Here is a 24,398-nt window from a genome sequence, read left to right on the forward strand (position 1 = left end):
GTTGCTGCGACCTTTGCTGAAATGGTTGTTGCGAAACCTGAGGTTGATAAGCTGGCGCTGAGTTAACAACTGGAGTTACTGTAGCAACCTGAGGTTGGAACCTCTTTCTAACTTTGTGCAAGACATTGCTGACATCTTGATCCTTTTTCTTCTGGAAAGAACTTCCATACTTTCTTGGACCAATAGAAGATTCTGGTTCTTTGTTCAAGCATCCTTCTCGAATTGCTTCTTCTAAACGTACACCCATGTTTACCATCTCAGTAAAATCACTTGGTGCACTTGCAACCATTCGTCCGTAGTAAAATGGACTCAAAGTCTTGAGATAGATTTTTGTCATTTCTTTCTCTTCAAGTGGTGGACAAATTTGAGCAGCAACTTCACGCCATCTCTGAGCATATTCCTTGAAGCTTTCTCTATCCTTTTGAGTCATGGCCCGGAGTTGATCTCTGTCGGGAGCCATATCCAGATTGTACTTATACTGTTTGACGAAGGCCTCTCCGAGGTCTCGAAAAGTACGAATCTCTGAACTGTCCAAGTTCATGTACCATTTGAGTGCACCACCAGTCAGGCTGTCTTGAAAATAATGAATGAGCAATTGTTGATTATCAGTCTGAGTTGACATTCTTCAAGCGTACATCACGAGATGACTTTGTGGGCATGAATTCCCTTTGTACTTCTCGAACTCTGGCACTTTGAATTTGTGAGGAATCTTAACATTTAGAACCAGACAGAGGTCTGCAGCATTCTTTCCAAATAGATCTTGTCCTCGGAGAGTCTTGAGTTCCTTCTGCATTTGCAGAAACTGTTCTTGGAACTCGTCCAATCTTTCATACACGCCAGCGTCCTCACTTGGAGCGTGATGATATACTTGTCCACCCTGTGGAGGAAAAGTATGCATAATCGGTTGTGGAGAAGCCATGACAGCAGATCTTGGTATCTCAGCATTCTGTTGTGCGAAACCCATTGCCGTTGCTCTTGGAACTTCAATTTCCAGAGGTTTGTAACCCTCCGGTGGACGCATATCCATTGTAGATCTTGGAACTTCAGAAACTGGAGGTATGTACCCTTCTGGAGTAAAGTTATACGGCATGTGTCATACCCCAAATTTGTCCTACCCCTTTACTTCTAACTGGCTTAGGTTTTGCATTCATGTACATACATCACTTAGGTCATAATTCATACCCACGCACGTATATAATTGGTGCTATTCAAAGGCTAGCAAGAAAAAGCCCTGTTGCAAAGAATTTTTGATCAGAGAATAAGGAGATTGAGGTACAATCATGTGGTTCTATGCTCAAGGAAGTCCTCTTGGATTGGGGTTTCCCTCTGTCCCAAGTCAAGGCATTGGTTGAAGGATACTGGCTTGCAAATCATCTGGTTCCTTAAATCAGGGTTTCTTTGACCGAAGTCGACCAGTTGACTTTCTGGTCAACATTTAATCAGGAAGAGATTTTATGAGGGAGAAGCTTTCATATTGACCATGTGGACCCATTCGTTTGACTGGATTCGACTGGAAAAGCTTTAATCGGGAACTTCATCAATAATCAGGAAAAGCAGAAAAGTTGACTTTTTGGTCAAAGTCAAGGTCAACTGTCAAATATTGACTTTTGGTGGAAAATCGGTTGAAGAAAGTCAAAGAAATGAGAAAAATCAAGAAATAGTCAAAACTGCCAAATTTGGAAATTTAGTTGAAATGCGAACTTGCCAAAAGAGGAAAGTTCTACACTTAAAGAATTTTTGAGTGAATTTCCAATTGGCTGGGCAGCTGACTTCAGGTTCAATTATCATGTTGAAAACGACAGAATTTTAAGACAAGCTCAACATCAAGAGTGTTCAAATCATAGCCCTCTATAATTCTCTAGTTGGGAGTTTTTCCATTTGAAGCCTGTATGAAGAGATAAAATGATTTGAAGTTGCTAAAAAGTCATTTGAGCCAAGTCACAAATCAGGTCATGGACCAGGTCATGACCTGGCGTTTCATCAAACATGTGGCATGCCAAGTTTCAAGTTGATTTCAAAGATATGCAAGTGTGCTATGAATGAAAACTCGGTATGCATCTCTTCTCCCCCATGCCCTCTATCTATTGATCAAGAAATCGTGGAAATTGGAGGTGGGATGACTAAATTCCAAGGTCCCAAAGTCATTCACCCGAGCATTGCATATGGACTAGGCAAAGGTACAACACGCGCATGAGCATAAGGCAGGCGTTCCTTAGCAAGTTTCATTGTGTTTTTGAGTAGGATGTAGACCTCACCTCAAGGGACCCTCAATACAAACGTCGTTCTATGCCATCCCTTCTTTATGGGGATACCAAAATCAGGTCCATTGGTGGTCTATGGCAAGAGATATGCATGCACAAAGTGGATGTTTTGAGCATGTTAATTGCCATGGACATTTCACTCAAGCGTAGGGCTAAGTCAAAACTTGCAGCATGAGAGACTAACACTCCCTCACCAGTCACTTACCATAACTAGCCATGCACAATACGCCACGAGAAAGTTCATGAGGAGCTTGCCACAAACTCCACTCTTGCCCATTAGGTCTTGCAAGGTCCCACTCCAACCATATACATCACAGGTAGAAGCACAATCACTCTATAAAAAGGACCTCACTCTCATTCTTTCGGGCTCTAGAATCTCTCTCTCTCTCTCATTCATTCCTTCACTCTCATCTTCTCATTTTCCCAAAACTCTCTCATCATTCTTCCCTCCCTCTCTTCACTCTCTCTCACCAAGGAAAAAGTTTGTTACACTGCGTAACAAACTCCAACCAACTTCTTCATCTTTTTCACATAACCACTCTCCTCCACCTCCAACCATCACCATGACCACCGCCCTACCGCCGCCGTAATCATTATCCTTCCACCTTCATCTTCTTCACTGCGCCAGCCTTCAACCACCACTACAATAAGCTACTCATCCGATCCTCTCCTCTCTACCAAGCACCGTAGAAACATCATTATCGCACTCGAAGCTTAAAGCAAGGTTTACGTGATTCTTTGAAGAAGATTGCCTCGTCACCACATCAACATCATCAAGAGTTCCCAACTGAAGAAGTCCTCGGAAGATTACCATTCAAGAATCTATTCCAGGTAAGCACCTTAGAACCTCATGGCATGATAGCATCGTAATAGTTGTTATGGTATGGTGTGTATGTGATTCTGACTTGTTCATAGTTGTTGTGGTATACTGTGTATGCGATTCTGATTTGCTAATGGATAAACTGAAACTCGTTTTAAATGCTGGATCTGCACTTTATGCGCAAGAACGAGTAGATTAGGCCGTTTCAGTTTCGTTTTGGTTAACTTCATAATGTTAGGGCTTTAGAAATTGCTTCGGTTTAGAGAGTAGAGATAGAATCAAATGAATCTAAGAACAGATCCATAACCGGCATGAAATTCTGATTCGAAAGCTATAAGCTTTGTTGATTTCTGGAAGAAAAGCAACCGGCTCCGCCGCGAGCCTCGTCGGGGAAGACGACCGGAGCGGTGCTCCGGCGTCTGTTTCTTTTTGAATGTTGCTTCAGATTGTATGCGTGGCCACATGCCATTGGTCCTCATTCCAAGATTTTGGCATATTCCAATCATTAAGTGGTGACGTGTGAACATGTGACTGGCTGAGTGCGTTATTTTTGTCTTTAGTGACTTAAACTTAGTGCACCAATTGACATATATTACCTCTTATTCCCCTATGTTACGTTTTAATTTCACATGCTGACATAATAATGAATGAATAAAAGTGGAAATAAAATGGAAGAGATTAGTGAGTGGAGCGTTGGGCCTTAGTACGTTATGGGCCTTGCCTTATTTCTGAATTTCACCCCCAAACTGCTAACGCACCACTGTGTTTCTGAATCTGGGCCTGAATGCTGTTACTATCCGCCCCTCCCCTATTAGGCCTAGTTTGCTTCATAATACAATTTTAGTTCATAAGAAAATCACTGATACACCCCCTGAAGTTTGGATTCTTTTTTTTACTTTTAATTTTGTTTTCTTGTTGTTTTTAGCTCATAATTCCACTTTGATTCAAATAAAATGATAAAAGTAGATTTCTTGACTAATTAGAATTCTAGGATTTTGTAGTTTTTTTTTAGAATTTTAATTGATTCTTTGATTTTTAGTTGATAAAACATGATAAAAGAATGAATATAGCCTTTAAAATAGTAGATTTTCTAGGTTAGTCTTGACATTTATCCATCGAATTCCCCTCCATAAGAAACTCATAAAAATAGTAGATCTTTTAGGTTATTTTTGACATTTGAGTTCTTTTATAAAAACCCGTAAAAATAGTAGTTTTCTAGTTTAATTTGGTACTAATGCTTGAATCGTTCTGTACTATTTCATGTTATTTTTGTATGTCGCTTGTGTGATTTTATTGCTCTTATTCTTGGCCTTATTTTAGGCCTATTTTTGTTAGTACCTTTTCATTACTCCTTTTAGAATCTATCCCATGTTAACATTAGGATTTAGACTTGTATAGACAACTTAGACTAGAATTTAGGAATAGTTCCCTTCTCATTCTCTTTTTCTTTTCAACTTTTAAAATACTTAATAAAAACCTGACAAAGATCATACTGTCACACTTCTGATATATGGTGGGAAAGAAATGATTGGGGCGTAGGCCCCGATGTACGTTCTTCCCCACGTAGTAGAAAAGAAATGATTGGGGCGTAGGATCCGATGTACGTTCTTTTCTACTAAACGGAAAAGAAATGATTGGAATGTAGATTTCGATGTATTTCTTATCCGTCATTTAGAGAATCGATTGTGGTGTAGACCTCGATGTGCATTCTCTAAATATTCAAAGAACAAACAAAATCCTTTTGGTATGATCTAAGTCACGAATAATTTCCCCTTTAAAAGACACCAACCAAAAACACTCAAAACACTAATAAATGGTCAGATTTAAAACAAAGTAAGGAAGTGATGCGAAGCCTTGTAGTGGGTCTTCGTCATCATGGAATTACCCTTAAAAGATACAAACCAATTCTCTCTCTTCCCTCTTTTCTTAAGGGCATTGTTATCTCCACTCCATTGCATCCTAGGCTGTCCCCTTATGCAAGAGCGCGAGCGTTAACTCCGCCCAACTAAAAAACACAAAAACAAACAGAAAATCTTGAGCCGAGCTACGGTAACTCTGATTCCTGAAAAGGATACGTAGGCAGCGGGGTAGGGCCCGTGCGAGTACAATTCTTTATTTTTCCTACATTTTGCATTCATTCGCATATATAGACATAGACATAGTACACACCCTTTAGATAGAAACAAACATAGGTGGATACCATCGAGTACGATGGGCGCGAGGGGTGCTAATACCTTCCCCTTGCGTAACCGACTCCCGTACCTAGATTCTCTGGTCGCAAGACCCTGTTCCTTCCTTTGTTAGGTTTTCTGATATTCCTTTCCCTTATGGGATAAATATATTAGTGGCGACTCTGTTCATTTTTCGCGAGCGTGCGACAGCTGGCGACTCTGCTGGGGATGTTGCTAGACCTATTGCGGGTCCATCCTTAGCGAGTCGATCCTAGCCTATCTGTTTGTTTGTTTATTTACTGGGTGTGTTTTGTTTTGTCTATATGTTGTGTTTATTTATTTTTGCATATCATGTTTATTTTCCTGCTGGTACATTTACTTTCCCGCATTCTGGACTATATTATGGGTCTCCGTGGAGGCCACATATTTTCGCTATTTGCAGGTTGGGTGGGATTGTTTCTATGAGGTAAAAGGCCCAATACCCAGGCCAGAGTTGACACATAGGACACCTAGGATAGAGTGGATAGTCATGACGCCGATGAGATGTCAGGTCTTGTCTAGTGCGATCATGAGACCCACGCCCAGTCGAGGTCCAAATGGGGTACCATCGTTGGCATGTAGATGCAACAATGGTGGTGCCTCAGGAGGACTGATAACGCTGGTTGCCATTTTGACCTACCCTGACCTAGACTACACCCGTGAGTGGGGAGGGATATACATGACAGGTACCGTTGGTGACTATTTGGTTCCGTTGGTGACTATTTGGTTCCGTTGGTGACTATGGTTCTTCTGGTTCTATGATCTGTGCCGGACCTCTGATCCTATGATATATTCCTGCTCAGAATTATTGCCTTGGTCTCTCCATGTCATGGGGACCTAATTTGCATCATTTTTCATCATAGCATGTTTAAATTTCCAAAAAAGAAAAAGAAAGAAAAGAAAAGAAAAAGTTAACTCTCATATGCATGTCATTTTTCAGGGTATCCAGAAAATATCAACCTCCGTCAAGAATGGATAACAATGTGACCGTCAACCAAGGAGTTACAAGGCGCACACACACTTATACTTTCCATCGCGAGGGTATGGTTCAGTTGGGACAATTGGGTGAATTGGTCACTGGTCATAATGAAACAGTGTTTAGTGACAACTATGGCAACATATTATCTCTTCTGTACTCGCGTGTCGACGAATGGGCCTTATCTACTCTTCTTCAGTTCTACGACCCAGATATCCGTTGTTTCACATTTTCAGATTATCAGCTAGCTCCCACTCTCGAAGAGTACTCTTACCTCCTCAACATCAAGATTCAACACAGAGTGCCTTTTGTTTGTGTCCCGGAGAAACCTAGGTTGGATTACATTGCCAACGCTCTTTATTTGACCTTGGGAGATGTTCATGATAACTGGAAGAAGAATGGTGATACTCATGGCTTCTACATGAGTTTCTTGGTTGAAAAAGCTCAAGAATTTGCTGACAAAGGAATATGGGGGGCTTTCAATGCTATTTTGGCCGCTCTGATTTATGGAATTGTGATGTTTCCCAACATTCACAAGTTCGTTGATTTGGCTGCTATATGCCTTTTTATGGACAAGAATCCAATCCCCACCCTATTGGCTGACACATATTATTCCATTCACTCTCGGCATGGTAAAAGGGGGGCTATTCGAGGTTTCTTGCCGCTGTTGTATAACTGGTTCAAATCTCACTTGCCTGCTAGTGGTCCGTTTGTTACCTCTACTCAGAAATGGTCTCAGAGAATCATGGGACTTACTGCAAACGACATCGTATGGTATCAACTCCGAACAGGCATATCTGAAGTCATTATTAGGTGCGGAAACTTTGGTAACGTCCCGCTCATTGGGACAAGAGGATGTATTAACTACAACCCAGTTCTTGCTCTTCGTCAGTTGGGCTATACCATGAAGAGTGGGCCTTCGGATAGGGAGATTCACCAATCCGTGTACTTTGAAAAGGGAACTGACCCTGTAGCGCTTGAGGAAATCAGGAAGGCCTGGAATAACATTCATATAGGTGAGAAATCCACTCTGGGAGCCAAGAATGCCATTGCTATGGAGCCCTACACCGATTGGGTTAAGGAGAGAATCAAGACACTTTTGTTACCATTCCCGGAGGTTCCTCTCTTGTATGCACAACCTCCGAAGATATCAGAAACTATGGTATCAATGGAACGTTTTGACCAGGTCCGCGTCGCCAATTTGAGACTGAAAGAGAAAGATAGGGATATGGATTTGAAGCGCTATTTCCTTAAACAGACAAAGAATGAACTGGCCCGTGAACTTAAAACTCTCAAAGGAGAGTCTTCTCAAGCCAGGAAGAGGGTTAGAACTGAAAAGGACGGAAAAGCTGTTGTTGTTCCTACTGAAGACCCTCAAAAGGTTATAGAAAAGACTATAAAGGAAGAAAAAGAGAAGCTCAGACGAGAGTACCAAGAAGACCTGAAAGCCCACAAGCTCCGACTGGAGAAAGAAACCAAATATGAGTTGAGGACCATGAAGAAGAAACTGGAAGAGGAGACCACTCAGAGAATAGCAGTTGAGACCCAACTGAAAGGAAGTCACCTCCGCACCGCCCGACTAGCTGAAGAGAATGCCAAGCTCAGAGATCAAATGATGAGTGAAGTAAATGCACTTGAGAAGACCTATATCCCAGAATGCAAAGGGTGTGACGAACTTAGGGATTGCTGCAAGAATCTAGACACGCAGTTATTCCGAAAGGATGAAGTGATCCAAAGCCTTGTCAAAGGAAGAGATCGGGAGGCGACTAAGAAGCTGTTTGACGAAACAAAGAAGTGGAGTGACGCCCATTTCAGACAAGGAGGACCTTTGTTCTACACTGAGATGAAGTGATAATTGAATTTGTTTGTAGATCACCACCAGATTTGTTGGATGGGGTCTCTAATGTTCCTTATATTGAAACATTGTTATTTGTGTATGAACCTACTCGCCTTAGGGAGCTATTATGAATGAAATGAATTGCTTTCCGTTTTCACTTGATATCTCTCTCATCACGTTGTTATTTGTTCTTGACTATCAATCTAACTTTGGATACCCTGAAAATGACACAACACCTCATATGCACACATGCACTCATACATTCACATTGTCACATTGCATTTTTCAGGTTATTATACAAGACACTAATTGGGGTCCCTTACAAAACAGATTTCTTTTCCGACGACGAAGCTGACTTTCTTACATCCTTACCGCACCAGGAGCAACGAGAGAATCATGGATCAGTTTGAACAAAACCAAGCTGCCCTCCGTAGGGATATGGATGTTATGGGAGAAAGGATGACCCAACTTATGGAGACTCTCCATGTCGTTGTTCAAGGACAAGAAGAGCTCAGAAAGAGCGTTGCTGGATTGATCAAAGATACTCCTACCAATTCTGTTGATGGAGGGGTGAAAACCAAGGAGACTCCTATTAATGAGACACTTAAAGTAGTGGATGACCACCATGAGGTTATTGATCTTGAACATGATCTTACTGCTGAGTTGACCGAGACTGCTAAGATGTACCAAGCTCTTGAAGAACGTCTTAAGGCTGTAGAGGTTGCTAAAACTTCAAGTTTCGACACCGCTGCTATATGCTTGGTACCTGGGATTGTTATTCCCCCGAAGTTCAAGGTGCCAGATTTTGATAAGTACAAGGGAGTTACCTGCCCAGAGACTCACATTCGTTCCTACTGCCGTAAGATGGCCGCTCACGCTGAGAACGAACCTCTGCTTATGCATTTCTTCCAGGATAGTCTCACTGGAGCCCCGTTGGAGTGGTATATGAAACTCGAGAGGTCTAATGTCAGTACTTGGGGAGAACTTGTTGATGCCTTCTTGAAACAATACCACTACAATACTGCTATGGCTCCTAGTCGTGCCCAGCTGCAGAATATGTCACAGAAATCTGAAGAGTCCTTTAAGGAATACGCCCAAAGATGGCGTGAACTTGCTGCTCGAGTTCAACCTCCCTTATTGGACCGAGAATTGATTGATCTGTTTATGGGAACTCTGAAAGGGCCGTATCTTCAGCACATGGTTAGTAATACTTCTCCTTCCTTTTCGGATGTGGTCATCATTGGTGAGAGGGTTGAGAACTGTGTCAAAGCCGGTACCATTCAAGGTGTTACTAATCCTAGCACCTCAAGTGGTAATGGTAAGAAGCCGTATTCTGGGTTTGTGAATAAGAAGGAAGGTGAGACTAGCACCGCTTCTGTTGACCAAGGCCGAGCTCCTGCATATTCCGCTGTTCCACCTCCTTATTATCCGATGCCTTATGCTGTTCCTGGTCTATATGTCCCTCAAGCATATGCTGCTGCTCTTCCACAACCATGGATGGCACCCCAACAACCTTTCGTACCACAACAACAAGCTGCTGCCCCTCAGAATCGTCAACAGAACCCTAGGCCTCAAGGTCAAAGGGGCCCACAAAGAACAAGATTCCAAGATAGGCGTATTGATCCGGTTCCGATGTCATATGCCCAACTTCTCCCTCAGTTGCTTGCTGGTCAATTGGTACAACTCCGTGAACTTGGACCTCCACCTAGCCCTTTCCCTCCTGGTTATGATGTTAATGCTCGTTGTGAATTTCATTCAGGGGCCCCGGGCCATACTATTGAAAAGTGTAGAGCATTCAAGTTAAAGGTTCAGGATCTTCTTGATGACAAGCTTATCTCATTCACTCCTACTGGTCCCAACGTGCAGAATAACCCTATGCCTCCTCATGCTGGTGCGACCAATGCTATTGAGTTATGTGATGATCAGATCCTGGTGAATGATGTTAGTGAGGTTAAGATGCCGCTAGCAACTATCAGAGAACATCTTTTGCAACAAAAGGTTTTGTGTGAATTACATGACTACTGTTTGCAATGTTCTTCTAATCCTGAGGAATGCGCTAGGTTGAAAGAAGAAATCCAGAAACTAATGGATGAAGGTGTTCTTAGAGTGGAAAGGGTCGTATCTGTTGAAGATGTGGCCATCCTAGAAATCCCTTATCATCCTGCTGAGGTGTCAAAAACTCAGAACACTCCTTTGACCATTCAAGCACCAAGGACCCCGTTGGTTATTCATGCACCGAGTGCTCCACTGACTATTTAGGCTCCGAGAACACCGTTGGTCATCCAAGTTCCAAATGCTCCTTCAACTCCTTCAACCTCATCTCTCGTGAATGATTCTAAGGCTGTTCCTTGGAGTTATAATGCCGTGTATATTCGAGGGAAGAAGTTTGACTGTCCTCCAGTGGGTAATTCAAGTATCACAAACATCGCTGGCACTAGTGGCATCACCCGTATTGGTCGGATCTTTGCTGCTCCCCCTCCGCCTCCTAAAGAGACCAATAAAGAGGCTAGTGCACAAGCAAAAGGAAAGCAAGTCGCTGTTGATCCTCCTGTAACACGTAATGCACAAGATGCCGAGCAACTCTTGAAAATCATTAAGAAGAGTGATTACAAAGTGATTGACCAACTTGATCAGACCCAAGCCAAGATCTCCATCTTGTCCCTCTTGGTGCATTCTGAAGCTCATCGTGATGCTCTGATGAAAGTTCTGGCTTCCGCTCACGTGACTCAAGACATTACCGTGCCTCAGTTTGAAGGAGTTGTGACCAATATCACTGCTGGTAATTGTTTGGGTTTTTCTGATGATGAACTTCCACCTGAGGGTAGAGCACACAACAAAGCTTTGCATATCTCCATCAAATGTTTGGATGCTGTGTTATCTCGAGTGTTGTTTGATACAGGTTATTATCTTAATGTGATGCCCAAGGCCACTTTGTTTAAGCTGAGTATGGATGGGATTATGATGAGACCATGCACTATGAGTGTCAGAGCGTTTGATGGTTCTAGAAGGTCCGTAGAAGGGGAAATTGATCTTCCTGTCTTGATTGGCCCTCACATGTTCTATATTGCCTTCTATGTTATGGATATACGTCCTTCATACACTTGCCTCTTGGGTCGTCCTTGGATCCATGTTGCTGGGGCTGTGACATCTACCCTCCATCAGTGTTTGAAATTTGTTGTGAATGACAAAATTGTTGTGATCACTGGTGAAGAGGATTTGATAGTCAATAATCTGGCATCATACCGTTATGTTGAAGTGGAGGGAGAGATACAAGAGACACCTTTTCAAGCCTTAGAGATTGTGTCAGTTGACAAACTCCCTGTGGTCGAATAAGAAGGAACTCGAAGCGCCCCTCTCGTCTTTAAATGATGCTAAGGCTTTCTTAGAAGCTGGTACTCCCCATAGTGCCTGGGGCAAGCTGATTGACGTTCAAGAGAAGCGAGACAAGTATGGCCTTGGGTATCAACCATATTCTTCTACTCAGCTCAGCATAATTCCTGGAAAGAAAGTGATTCCCCCCATTTCTCAAGTGTTCGTCAGTGCAAGCACCAGTTCTGGAAGTCAAGTTCTCGCCGTGGATGATGATGATGAAGAAGATCTCTCCAGATTCATTTGCCATGCTGCGCCTGGACAGGAACTCAACAATTGGACTATCTTGGACATCCCTAGAGTCACTTTTATGGAGATGTAATTTTCTTGTTTCGATAAGTCATATGCTTCGCCCTAAGCATTTTGACCACTTGTATAAAGAAGGGCCCCCATGTTGTTTCAATTTGTTTAATATTGAATGAAAATCATATCTTCGCATGCAATTACTGTTCCATTTCTTTCATTTTTGTTTTTACTTTAAAAAATTTTTCAAAAAATGGCAAAGCTTTTCTTTTTTCCCTTTTATGTGTTGCATTCTAAGGCATAAATCATCCATCGTGCAGATCCGGCTCGAATTCCATCAAAAATGATAATGTTACAGTTCCACGTCTTGATATCTTTGAGAATCCAATTGACCAAGCTGATGAGGATAGTGGGGAAGATTGTGAAGTCCCTGAGGAATTGGCAAGACTTTTGAGACAAGAGGAGAAATCTATTCAGCCGCATCAAGAAGCCATAGAAATCATCAACCTCGGTACAGAAGAAGTAAAGAGAGAAGTCAAGATAGGGGCCGCTTTGCAAGGTGATGTAAAGAGAAGGTTGATTGGGCTGCTCCGAGAATATGTTGATATCTTCGCCTGGTCATATGAAGACATGCCTGGTTTAGACACGGATATAGTTATGCACAGGCTACCGCTCAAACCAGAATGCCCGCCTGTAAAGCAGAAACCGCGAAGAACTCGACCTGATATGGCTTTGAGAATCAAGGAAGAAGTTGAAAAACAGTTGAAGGCTGGTTTCTTATCTGTGTGTGAATATCCTCCTTGGATTGCAAACATAGTACCTGTTCCTAAGAAGGACGGAAAGGTACGTATGTGTGTTGACTACCGAGATTTGAATAGGGCAAGTCCAAAGGATGATTTCCCTCTGCCTCATATTGATGTGCTAGTCGACAACCCTGCTCAGTATTTGGTGTTCTCCTTCATGGATGGTTTTTCTGGCTATAATCAAATAAAGATGGCTCCCGAAGATATGACCAAGACTACTTTTACTACTCCGTGGGGCACGTATTGCTATAAAGTGATGCCTTTTGGTCTTAAAAACGCGGGTGCAACATATCAACGTGCAATGGTGACCCTTTTCCATGATATGATCCATAAGGAGATTGAGGTGTACGTCGATGATATGATTGCAAAATCCCAAACTGAGGAGGAACATTTGGTATACCTTGAGAAATTGTTTGCTCGTTTGCGAAAATTCAAGTTGAGGCTTAATCCAAACAAGTGCACTTTTGGAGTGCGATCTGGAAAGTTACTTGGATTCATTGTGAGTCAACGAGGGATTGAGGTCGACCCTGACAAAGTAAGAGCAATACAGAATATGCCAGCACCAAAGAATGAAAAAGAGGTCCGAGGGTTCCTTGGGAGATTGAATTACATAGCCAGGTTCATTTCTCATCTCACTGATACCTATGAACCCATCTTTAAATTGATGCGCAAGAATCAAGATATCCGTTGGGATGATCATTGTCAAGAAGCCTTTGAAAAGATCAAGCAGTATCTCCAAGAGCCACCAATCCTCATGCCTCCGGTTCCTGGAAGACCACTTCTTATGTACTTAACTGTGCTTGAAGGATCTATGGGGTGTGTGCTGGGCCAACATGACGAGTCTGGTCGAAAAGAGTGCGCCATTTATTACCTGAGCAAAAAGTTTACCGATTGTGAATCCCGCTACTCACTACTCGAGAAAACTTGCTGTGCTTTGGTATGGGCTGCTCGCCGACTGAGGCAGTACATGCTGACTCACACCACTCTATTGATCTCCAAAATGGACTCGATAAAGTACATCTTTGAAAAACCGGCCCTTACAGGAAGACTAGCCCGGTGGCAAATGCTTTTATCAGAATATGATATCCAGTATGTCACACAGAAGGCCATCAAAGGAAGTGTCCTTGCAGATCATCTTGCTCATCAGCCATTAGAAGAGTATCAGTCAATGAAGTTTGACTTTCCTGATGAAGATATCATGAAACTGGATGATAATGAAGGACCCGAACCAGGAGAGCGATGGACTCTCACGTTCGATGGTGCATCAAATGCTATGGGCCATGGTATTGGGGCAGTTTTGACTTCTCCTCGTCAAACCCACATCCCTTTCACAGCTAGAATATGCTTTGATTGCACAAACAATGTCGCAGAGTACGAAGCTTGCATAATGGGCCTCGAAGCAGCCATTGATATGAGGATCAAGATCCTTGAGGTTTATGGGGATTCTGCCTTGGTCATACATCAAGTAAGAGGTGATTGGGAGACACGACACCCCAACTTAGTTCCTTACAAGGACTATATCTTGGAGTTGTTGCCCGCTTTCGAGGAAATCACTTTTGATCATATCCCACGAGAGGAGAATCAATTGGCAGATGCTTTGGCTACTTTGGCAGCTATGTTCAGAGTTAGCTCCCCTAAAGAAGTGCCAGACATAAGGATCCTTCGTTACAAAGAGCCTGCCCATGTATTCCCTGCTCATTGTCTCACTACTAAAGATGTGTATGATGAAAAGCCATGGTATTATGACATCAAAAGGTATGTTGAGAAACAAGAGTATCCCGAAGATGCTACAATTGGGGATAAGCGAACGCTTCGAAGGTTAGCATCCAAATTCTTCTTGTCAGGAGACGTCCTGTACAAAAGAAACTATGATTCAGTTTTGCTCAGATGCGTGGATAGACACGAAGCAGAATTGATCATGCGGGAAATTCATGAAGGATCTTTTGGAACCCATTCCAATGGGCACTCCATGGCCAAAAAGATCTTGCGAGCAGGATATTATTGGATGACCATTGAAAGTGATTGTTATGTATACGTGAAGAAATGTCACAAATGCCAAGTGTATGCTGACAGGATTCATGTTCCTCCAACTCCTTTGAATGTTCTGACATCGCCATGGCCATTTGCCATGTGGGGCATAGATATGATTGGACGAATCGAGCCGCAAGCTTCAAATGGACACAGATTTATTCTTGTTGCTATCGACTACTTCACCAAATGGGTTGAAGCTGCTTCTTACAAGAACGTAACCAAGCAAGTCGTTACTCGCTTCATCAAGAAAGAAATCATATGTCGATATGGGGTTCCGAATAAGATCATCACTGATAATGGGTCCAATCTTAACAACAAGATGATGGCAGAGTTGTGTGGAGAGTTCAAGATTGAACATCACAATTCATCACCCTATCGGCCAAAGATGAATGGCGCGGTCGAAGCTGCTAACAAGAATATAAAGAAGATTGTCCAGAAAATGGTTAGAACGTATAAAGATTGGCATGAGATGTTGCCATTTGCTTTGCATGGCTATAGAACTTCAGTTCGTACTTCGACGGGGGCAACCCCCTTTTCCCTTGTCTATGGCATGGAGGCCGTACTTCCTGTAGAAGTGGAAATTCCTTCGTTGAGGGTCTTGATGGACGCCAAACTTGATGAAACAGAATGGGTCCAAACGAGGCTTGACCATCTTAATCTGATTGAGGAGAAACGCTTATCTGCTATCTGCCATGGCCAGTTGTACCAAAAGAGGATCAAGAAAGCGTATGACAAGAAAATTCGACCTCGAGAGTTCCACACAGGTGACCTGGTCGTAAGGAAGATCTTGCCAATTCACACTGATCCAAGGGGCAAATGGACTCCCAACTATGAGGGGCCATACATTGTGAAGAAAGCATTCTCAGGTGGTGCTTTAATTTTGATAAACATGGATGGGGAAGACGTTCCGCTTCCAGTCAATTCAGACTCAGCCAAAAAATACTACGCATAAAAGACCCGCTAGGTCGACGTACCTAGGCAAAAATAAGGGCATCCCGGCGAACCAAAAGGGTTTGGGCAAAAATTAGGGATAAAACAAAGGAAAAAAACCCGCTAAGTCGAAAACCCGAAAGGGCGACTTAGGCAAAAAGGGGTATCCCGCTGGATTGAAAACCCGAAAGGGCGATCCAGGCAAAAGTTAGGGATCAAAAGCGAGAGGCTGCAGTCTGAATACCCTTCACAAAAACCACTATACACCCTTGGCAAAGCGGACAGATCAATCCAACCATTACGCTTCTGAAGCAAAGCATTGAGAGAATCAAGGATATGGGAACTGTAGCGATACCAGTTTTTATGGAAATTCGAGCATTTCTCCTTGCCATTTTGCCTATTTGTATTTTTACTTTCTTTTTCGCAACTACCTCATTTAGGAGTTGCTTCCTTGTACAGAGGCCTAGTCATAGGCATTCCATCAATAAAATGATCTTTTGATAAAAAGTCTTCCTTCTTGCTTTTCATTTTTCGCATGCGAGGTGTGATTTAATTCGTTATTAAACATTGCATTGAAAACATGGGGGAATAATAATCACAAATCAAAGCGAAACATGATGTTACACAAACATAAAAGTGCTCTAAGGGGCACCATTTGCATCCAAATGTTGTCTTCTGTGCAGGTTGCAGGTTCTAGCCGTCATATTGGCTCATGACATGTCACGAAGGTCGTCATCATCCCGCTTGAAAGTTCAAGAGTATAATTCATCAGTACTGGTAAGCATGGGGCACTCGAAGAGATCCATATCCCCCTTCCATATGGCAGACGAAGAATGGTCTCTCAAAAACTCGTGATTCCCCGAGCAGTATAGGATGTAAAGAAAGTCGAGCAAAGTCGCTTCCTCCCCAATAGAGTTATGTTCTAATCCTCCACACAGTTGCCAATAATCTTTGGCACTATGAAGCTTCCAACGCCCACCCACAATGGCGTCTCAAGATCACAGGCAACGGACCCCAATGATCCTACTCTTCTGTTCCACCAGGGCCTTTATTTGGCACTCTTTGCATATAGAATCCATTACATACAGCATTGCATCCTCAAAAGCGTAGCATATCCATTACAGTGGATCATTACGCCATTAAACTCAAACATGCATACAGAGCGTAAGCCGGATAATAGGAGTCAATGTTGAATCAGAACAATGACCCATCCTCCCAAAGTTGTTACCCTTACAAACTTCACCTGATATCTGCCATCATATCACAAACACTGTTAAGCTGCGGTGCCGATACGAGGTGTCCTCGATCCCCGACAAGTGTCGGACACAATGTCTTTCTGTTTCCTCCTCCTGTCGTCGAGTCGATGTTGAGTCGTAGATCGCACGAGATCTATCCCCTTTTGTCCTGAAGGTCGTACGAGATCTTCTCCTGATGTTGAGTCGTAGGTCGCACGAGATCTACTTTTCCTTTAAGTCTTGAAGATCGTGCGAGGTCTTCTCCCAATGATAGTCATAGATCGCACGAGATCTTTTCCTTGCCTCTCCTGATGTCTCTTGGTGTTGAGTCGTAGATCGCACGAGATCTATTCTGTCCTGAAGATCGTACGAGATCCTCTCCTGATGTCGAGTCGATGTTGAGTCATAGATCGCACGAGATCTTTTCCTTGCCTCTCCTGATGTCTCTTGATGTTGAGTCGTAGATCGCACGAGATCTATTCTGTCCTGAAGATCGTACGAGATCCTCTCCTGATGTCGAGTCGATGTTGAGTCGTAGATCACACGAGATCTATTCTGTCCTGAAGATCGTACGAGATCCTCTCCTGATGTCGAGTCGATGTTGAGTCATAAATCGCACGAGATCTTTTCCTTCCTGCCACTACAACGAGGAAGGGCTTTAAAAGCGCTTTTTATAGCCTTTAAAAGCGCTGTGAAAGGTGGTGCTGGCGTAGCTAACAAAAGCGCTTCTGAAAGCGCTCTGGTAGGCCCCCCCTATAAGAGCGCTTTTCTGGAAAAAGCGCTCTTGTAGGCCCCCCTTTAAGAGCGCTTTTCTGGAAAAAGCGCTCTGGTAGGCCCCCCTTTAAGTGCGCTTTTTCCAGAAAAGCGCTGTGATAGGCCCCCTTGTGAGAGTAAAAAATAAAAAAAAAACGCAACATACTAAAGCGCTTTTGTAAAAGCGCTCTTATAGGGTGGGCTTTAAGAGCGCTTTTTCTGGAAAAAGCGCTCTGATAGCCCCCCCTATAAGAGCGCTTTTCCAAAAGCGCTTTAGTATGTTGCTTTTTTTTTATTTTTTTTGCTTTTTTATTAATCTTTGGCAGCGCTTTTACAAAGAAGCGCTTTAGTAGGTGGGCCTTTAAGAGCGCTTTTCAAAAGCGCTTTCGTTGCTAAATGAGGTATTTTAATGTGCAGCCTGTAATTTAATCCTCCCAGTCGACCTGTAATATTTTCGACCTGTAATATGTTTTCAACCTGTAATATTTTCGACCTGTAATTTATTTTCGACGATATTATTTCAGCCATCAGTAAGACAATATATATATACTAATATAATACCATTATAATATCCAAAATTATATATATACATCATTACAACATCAATAATATTATAAATCGACACAAATCCTACATGAAAAAGCGCTTAATATAAAATTGACACAAATCTTCTTTGATTTCTTCCAACTTAAGCTTCGGGTACGCAGTAGCACGGAATTCGTCAAGGTACTACAAAACAAAAACATAATATGAATGATATATTTAGTTAAATGTAATAAATTATATGAAATTATCTTAAGTTATAAATTCATACCGTGAGCGGAATCTCTAATTGATTCGCCTGAAGGATTTCTTTCATATACCTCAAAACAAAGTATCCGCAATCGTAACTGTTTCGCTGTTGCGGACACTACATAGAAAAACAAATAAGATTCTATAGTTGTCTTGTTTTATCAAGTAGCATAAATATATTATAAGCAACATTGTGAAAAATAATGTACCTGCACTTGGATCCAAGTAATGTTGTTAGATTTAGTTCGGGATACCTGTGCGTCCCGTTGACTTCGGAACACTTGTATTGATCTAATTAACAAATATATAAAAGCATATGTTTAGATCAATCCCACAAATAAGTAAATATATAAATATACACGAATATATATTTAGAACGATCCCACTTACAAATCAACGATGTCCTTCATGGCCTGATAATTGGTCCATTCACCATTTACCGAATTCAGATAATACACGACTTCCCTTATAGGGTTGATAGCAAGCAGCAACCAGTGTGCTCTATAAATTAAAACAATAGGTTATATGAAAATTTTGCTATACACAAAAGAAACAGAGATTAGATGAACAAAGAATGAGAAACTAACCCTACTGGTCGGGTATTATACGCCCAAAGATGCAGACTTTCTGTATTGTCGGTGGACATGAATCTATCTACTAAGCGCTGTCTAACTGATTCCGGTTCCGAAGCAATTGCCATTCCGCTGCAGTGGGCGGAAGACACGAAACGGAATATGTTAGACAACGGAGTCCCGCGCAACACTCTGTCATACAACAACCTTAAATAAAAACATAATAAACATTAGATTATTTTCATTGAAATGTGTAAATAAATTATATTGTGGGACTAATTAAATAATATATCGGATGAGTGAATATTACCGGATGTATGAGTGCATGTTAGTGACGCCTAGTTGATCATGCTTAAAAATCTCCTCCAAGTCATCAATTGTAATAAGTGACTTAAATTCAATACCGAAGACACTTTCATCCATAACGATTTCACGTAAAGCACCATCCTTCAAATCGGACATATCAACCATTGTTGCGAGCGTCGACCGGTACCGAGGCACAAAAGCACCGCCTTTTTTTCCCGCTGGCTTCGGAGGACCAGTGGGTGGTACGGTACGAACTTGCTGCGTCACTTGTTGTGACTCCCGAGCGGATGCCTAAAAATCATATAAGTAAGGTAAAATATAAAATCATGCAGATTTAGATTCAGATTAATTATTAACACTTTAAATGTACCTCTTTTAGTGATGCAACGGACTCCTCCTCCTGTAAAATCCCTTTACCCTTAACTGTGGGTTTTATAGGAGCAGTCTAAAATTAAAATGTAAAAAATAATTAATAAACGGTTTAGAATTGACATTCGAAAACTAAATGATTCATAATCGTTTTCAATATACCTCATCACTAATGGTAATGAGCTCCGAGGGCCATGCAACAAATGATCCTATTGCATCTCGCAGCAATGTCGTCTCTGAGACCATGTCAGGTACCGGTAGCATCGCATCATGATCTACTACAACATCCACCGATACTTTCAGGTGTCCATCCGGGAGCGGTCTATGGTGAAGTAAATCTCCCAAAGTGTTGTGCACTTTTCCCTTGCCAACTAGTCGATAATTCGGTTCCGATAAGTATAGTTGGCAAGATGAAATGCCCTAAACCAATAGTAAATATAAAGTCATTATCATTAATAAAATAGAACAATTTAAAAGGAAAAAAAATTATAATTACCTCGGGAAATTTCCTTTGATAGTTGATACTAGCCTTATCACTAGTTTCTTTCACCGATGAAGTGTTGCACTTTTCTCTCATATACGCTTCTTTATCTCTTTGCAATTCAGAGACTTGTGCTTGCAATTCCGCCAACTTTTGCAACACTTCTTCATTTGAAGGATTTCTTCTCCTAGGACTCTTGTAAAAAGAGGTTGGAGTCACACCATGACCCTTACCCCTCACCCGACCGGGATACTCAGGAGCATCTAGTGCTCTACTAAGTACGCTCCCCTCACCGGTGGATGCCGATTGCGACAAGGTCTCCTGTAATTCATTTACATTAAAAAATCATTTATATATTAAAAAACATTTGATTTAATTAAAGACACAGTATTATACTTACACATTCAGTAAAAACTCTCTGAACTTCGGGATCGACAGCTTGACTCTTGCCCACACGAGCTTCCCTCCACAACACATGTACAGGAAGTGAGGTTTCCTCACTTTTAGACTCCTCTAACTATGCATTGACACAAATGATAAAATCGTCAAATAAAACACATTTAGACAATTAATTAAAATGCATTTCTATTTACTTACAAGTTTATCCTCTAAGCGTGCATATCCCAAACGCCCTTTTTTGTATGGATACGCGGGTTTGGATGCTCTCGCACTATTCGTGGCACTCCTTTTCCGAAAATCTTCATCTCTTTGATTTACAAACTCAGCCCAATCTTTTTCACCAATGAAGATCTCATACTTTTTTGGCCGTCCCGGTGCCTCTTCAAGAAAGTTTCCATCTTTATCCTTAAGATAGGTGTTTGTCAAAAAGGCTTTCCACCCTCTATATCTTTTGCCGGCCAAACTAAGTATGTAGCGTTTACGATCATCTGGTATCTCAAAAGTCCTCTGCAAAAAAACATACGCATAGTGTGTTAGTATAAGTAATTTAAACAATTTATCGTCAAGATAATAACAACAATTAACCATATATGATATATACCTGAAGCTCGTCCCAAATCGCTTTTTTTTCGCATCCAACTCTTCGCTTTTCAGATTCCATTTAGCTGTGGAGACCGGAATATGCATACGAACATAGCTGGTCAACTTTGCAGAATTAGGACCAATTGCTTGTTTATCAGAATTCCAATCCAAACGGTATACTAATCCTTGGTCTCTATGTCGAACGATTCCCTTCATAATAGTGATGCCTCGTGCAACTTCTTTTGCTTCAGTATCAGGTGGAGCATTTGTATCCGTGGCATCTCTTTCTTGAGCATCTCTTTCTTGTGAGTTTTCTTGTGAGTTTTCAGGTGGAGCATCTCTATCCGGAGCCATTTAACCTGTATCAAACAAACTAAAGCACATTAGTACACTATTAATAAGCTAACAATCTATACAAGTAAAATGGAAGTCAAACCATGCATGTACAAGTGTATCAGAAACGAAATCGGTACAAATCAAAATAAGCGTCAAAAAAGAAAGTTGTCGGAATTGAACGAAATTTACATGGCTATGGTAAAACGTCCCCACGGACTCAAAAATAAAGTCGGTTTTCCGAAATTCAGACCCTAAGCCCGACTTTTGATTACGGGCAGAAGCAAAACCGATAAAAAAACAGTCCCGAAATGTAAAGATAAGTGCATGAGCAGCTCCGAAATCGTCAAAATAGTATAGTTACATGTAAAGAAGTCGACAAACGGATACATGGTTCAAAAGTTATGTACAAAACGAGAATATGCACCAAAATTGAATAAGTACTATACTATTGATTAAAACAATCGGTACAAATTGAATAAAACAAATTAGTCGGAATATGTATACTATTACCTTTATCACTAACGTCTCTTTCTTTTCTTGGTAGGATTGTGTTCTACGCGTCTCTTAACAACGCGGACGGTTGGATTGATCCAAATACCCTCATTATGATCATTTCTAGTACAAGATTCATTCTCATTTTGATTGTTTCTTGTACAAGATTCAATGCCAACACCAATATCACCTTGATCTTCAATGTTTTCATCAACTATTTTGTTAGATAAAAGCACTATAGACCATTTCGTACTTGTCGAATCATTGACATAGAACACTTGTTTAGCTTGAGAGGCTAGAATGAAAGGCTCATCTTTGTACCCTACCCTATTGAGATCCACTTGCAAAAATCCTGACTTATCCATTCGTATGCCACTATTATTTTCAACCCACTTGCAACCAAATACAGGAATCTGAAACTTCGCGTAATCAAACACCAAAATGCGCTCGATAACCCCAAAATATGACAAATTTGCAAATTTCGGATTTAAGTCATTCGCACTTGATATGTGCATTGCTTCAGCTACCAAGGTAACACCACTATTTTGCATAGTACTTTTATCATCCTGTTCTTTGGTATAAAATGTGTATCCATTAATAGCGTATGCGCTATAAGAAAGCACAATTACAGTTGGACCATAGGCTAAACATCTCAACCTTTCTGTTACTGAAGCAGGATCTGAACGATACTTTGAATAAATATGATCCCTAAACCACGGTATGAAACTTCGATTGTGCTCTCGTACTATCCAGTTCTCATTTCTATTTGGATTTAAATCTCGGAGAACAACCTTGTGCATTTCAACATACGGCTCAACCTCAATCTCATTGTGCAGAACATACAAGTGCGCTTGATCCCGTTCGACCATTGATACTGTCACAACTTTATTTCCAATTAGCCTCTTTCCTTCTTTTTTTTCGACAATATGAGATTTGGGGAGTCCAATTGATTGAACATTTGACAGATATTCAGTACAAAACTCAACCGCTTCTTCAACAACGTATCGTTCGGCAATACAACCCTCCGGTCGACTTCTGTTTTTCACGTACCCTTTTAATATTTTCATATAACGTTCAGCAGGGTACATCCATCTCATATAAGCTGGTCCGCACAATTGTGTCTCTTTCACAAGATGAACGACTAGATGAACCATTATGTCAAAAAACGAGGGAGGAAAATACATTTCAAGATCACATAAAGTAACAACTATCTCTTTTTGCAATGTTGGTAAGATCGCGGGATCGACCACCTTACTGCAAATTGACCTGAAGAAGAAACACAGCTTAGTTATTGCGCTTCTTACTTTTTCTGGCAGAATAGAACGTATACCTATTGGTAAAAAATGTTCCATTATAACATGACAATCATGCGTCTTCAAACTCTTTAACTTGAGGTCTTTCATGGACACAAGTCTTCTAATATCTGAAGAGTAGCCTTCTGGAACTTTAACTTCACTGAGGAACTTACACAATGTTTTCTTCTCCTTTCTAGATAGAGTGTAAATAGCAAGTGGCAGATATGTTCGTCTTCCTTTCGTCACGGGTCCCAATTCAGTTCTCATCCCCATGTTTACCATGTCCTTCCTTATGTTAAGGCCATCCTTAGACTTTCCTTGTATATTGAGTAACGTACCTATGACGCTGTCAAATACATTTTTTTCAATATGCATAACATCCAGGAAATGTCTTACGTACAACGACTTCCAATATGGAAGTTCAAAAAAAATGGACTTCTTCTTCCACCCACCCTTGACAAGTGAATGTGCAAAAGGCTTGCCAAACTGAGTGCTCACATCTTTCACCTTTTCAAAAATTTGATCACCTGACAAAAAAGGCGGGGATGTACCATGTTCGGCCTTTCCGTTGAATGCTTTTCTCCACCCACGGTAGTGATGATTAGAATTTAAGAATCTACGATGGCCGAGAAAGACATTCTTCTGACAAAGCTCCAATCGTGTCGTATCGGTTTCATCTTCACAAACGGGACACACCTTTTGACCTTTATTGCTGTACCCGGATAGATTTCCGTATGCTGGAAAATCATTAATTGTTCCAAACAACATCGCCCTCAAGTTGAAACTTTCCTTCCTATACCCATCGTAAACCTCCACACCGTTGTCCCACAAAAACTTTAAATCTTCAATTAACGGTGCCAAGTATACGTCTATGTCATTCCCTGGTTGTTTAGGCCCAGAAATTAGCATAGATAACATCATGTACTTACGCTTCATACATAGCCACGGAGGTAGGTTATAGATCATAAGAATCACAGGCCATGTGCTATGCGAGATACTTTGAATACCATGCGGGTTCATTCCATCAGTTGACAATGACAACCGAAGGTTTCTTGCTTCTTTTCCAAATTCAGGATAATCAGTATCAACTTTCATCCATTGTGGTGAGTCTGCCGGATGTCGCAACTTTCCATCAATAATTCTTTCATCTTCATGCCAAGTCAAGTGTCTTGAATCGGTCTCACTACGATACATGCGTCTAAATCTCGGAATTATAGGAAAATACCATAAGACTTTAGCAGGAGACAACTTTTTCTTATATCGAGGGGCACCACATTTAGGACACTCATTCAACGCTGCATACTCG

General features: G+C 41.4%; 2 protein-coding genes and 1 long non-coding RNA gene across 3 annotated transcripts; 1 reads left to right on the plus strand and 2 right to left on the minus strand.

The window, feature by feature from the left end:
- The first annotated feature begins 6,262 nt into the window (after window positions 1-6,262).
- On the plus strand, window positions 6,263-8,119 carry LOC131604995 (uncharacterized). Its single transcript, XM_058877404.1, has one exon. It carries the CDS (start codon window positions 6,263-6,265, stop codon window positions 8,117-8,119), a length of 1,857 nt encoding a protein of 618 aa, XP_058733387.1.
- A 9,966-nt stretch (window positions 8,120-18,085) lies between these two features.
- LOC131606850 (uncharacterized) lies at window positions 18,086-18,932 on the minus strand. Its single transcript, XM_058878955.1, has 5 exons — window positions 18,848-18,932; window positions 18,651-18,761; window positions 18,470-18,551; window positions 18,283-18,378; window positions 18,086-18,197 (listed from the first exon to the last, which is right to left on the minus strand). The coding sequence occupies exons 1-5, from the start codon at window positions 18,904-18,906 to the stop codon at window positions 18,099-18,101; spliced, it is 447 nt and encodes a 148-aa protein (XP_058734938.1). The 5' UTR covers window positions 18,907-18,932; the 3' UTR covers window positions 18,086-18,098.
- A 775-nt stretch (window positions 18,933-19,707) lies between these two features.
- LOC131606851 (uncharacterized) lies at window positions 19,708-20,606 on the minus strand. The gene is made up of 3 exons (XR_009285076.1): window positions 20,389-20,606; window positions 20,004-20,309; window positions 19,708-19,927 (listed from the first exon to the last, which is right to left on the minus strand). It is a non-coding gene; the product is annotated as an uncharacterized LOC131606851 (long non-coding RNA).
- Between the last annotated feature and the right edge of the window lie 3,792 nt (window positions 20,607-24,398).

The sequence above is a fragment of the Vicia villosa genome, linkage group LG5 (assembly GCF_029867415.1).
Source record: "Vicia villosa cultivar HV-30 ecotype Madison, WI linkage group LG5, Vvil1.0, whole genome shotgun sequence".
NCBI classification, from domain to species: domain Eukaryota; kingdom Viridiplantae; phylum Streptophyta; class Magnoliopsida; order Fabales; family Fabaceae; genus Vicia; species Vicia villosa.

Excerpts from the sequence above, each read along its gene's own strand:
- LOC131606850 (XM_058878955.1), bottom strand. The coding sequence starts at position 18,906 with ATGTCCACCGACAATACAGAAAGTCTGCATCTTTGGGCGTATAATACC. Across the intron at positions 18,762-18,847 it reads TATAATACCCGACCAGTAGG|AGCACACTGGTTGCTGCTTG; the intron begins GTTAGTTTCTCA and ends TTTAATTTATAG. Across the intron at positions 18,198-18,282 it reads AATTAGAGATTCCGCTCACG|TACCTTGACGAATTCCGTGC; the intron begins GTATGAATTTAT and ends TTTGTTTTGTAG.
- LOC131604995 (XM_058877404.1), top strand. The coding sequence starts at position 6,263 with ATGGATAACAATGTGACCGTCAACCAAGGAGTTACAAGGCGCACACAC.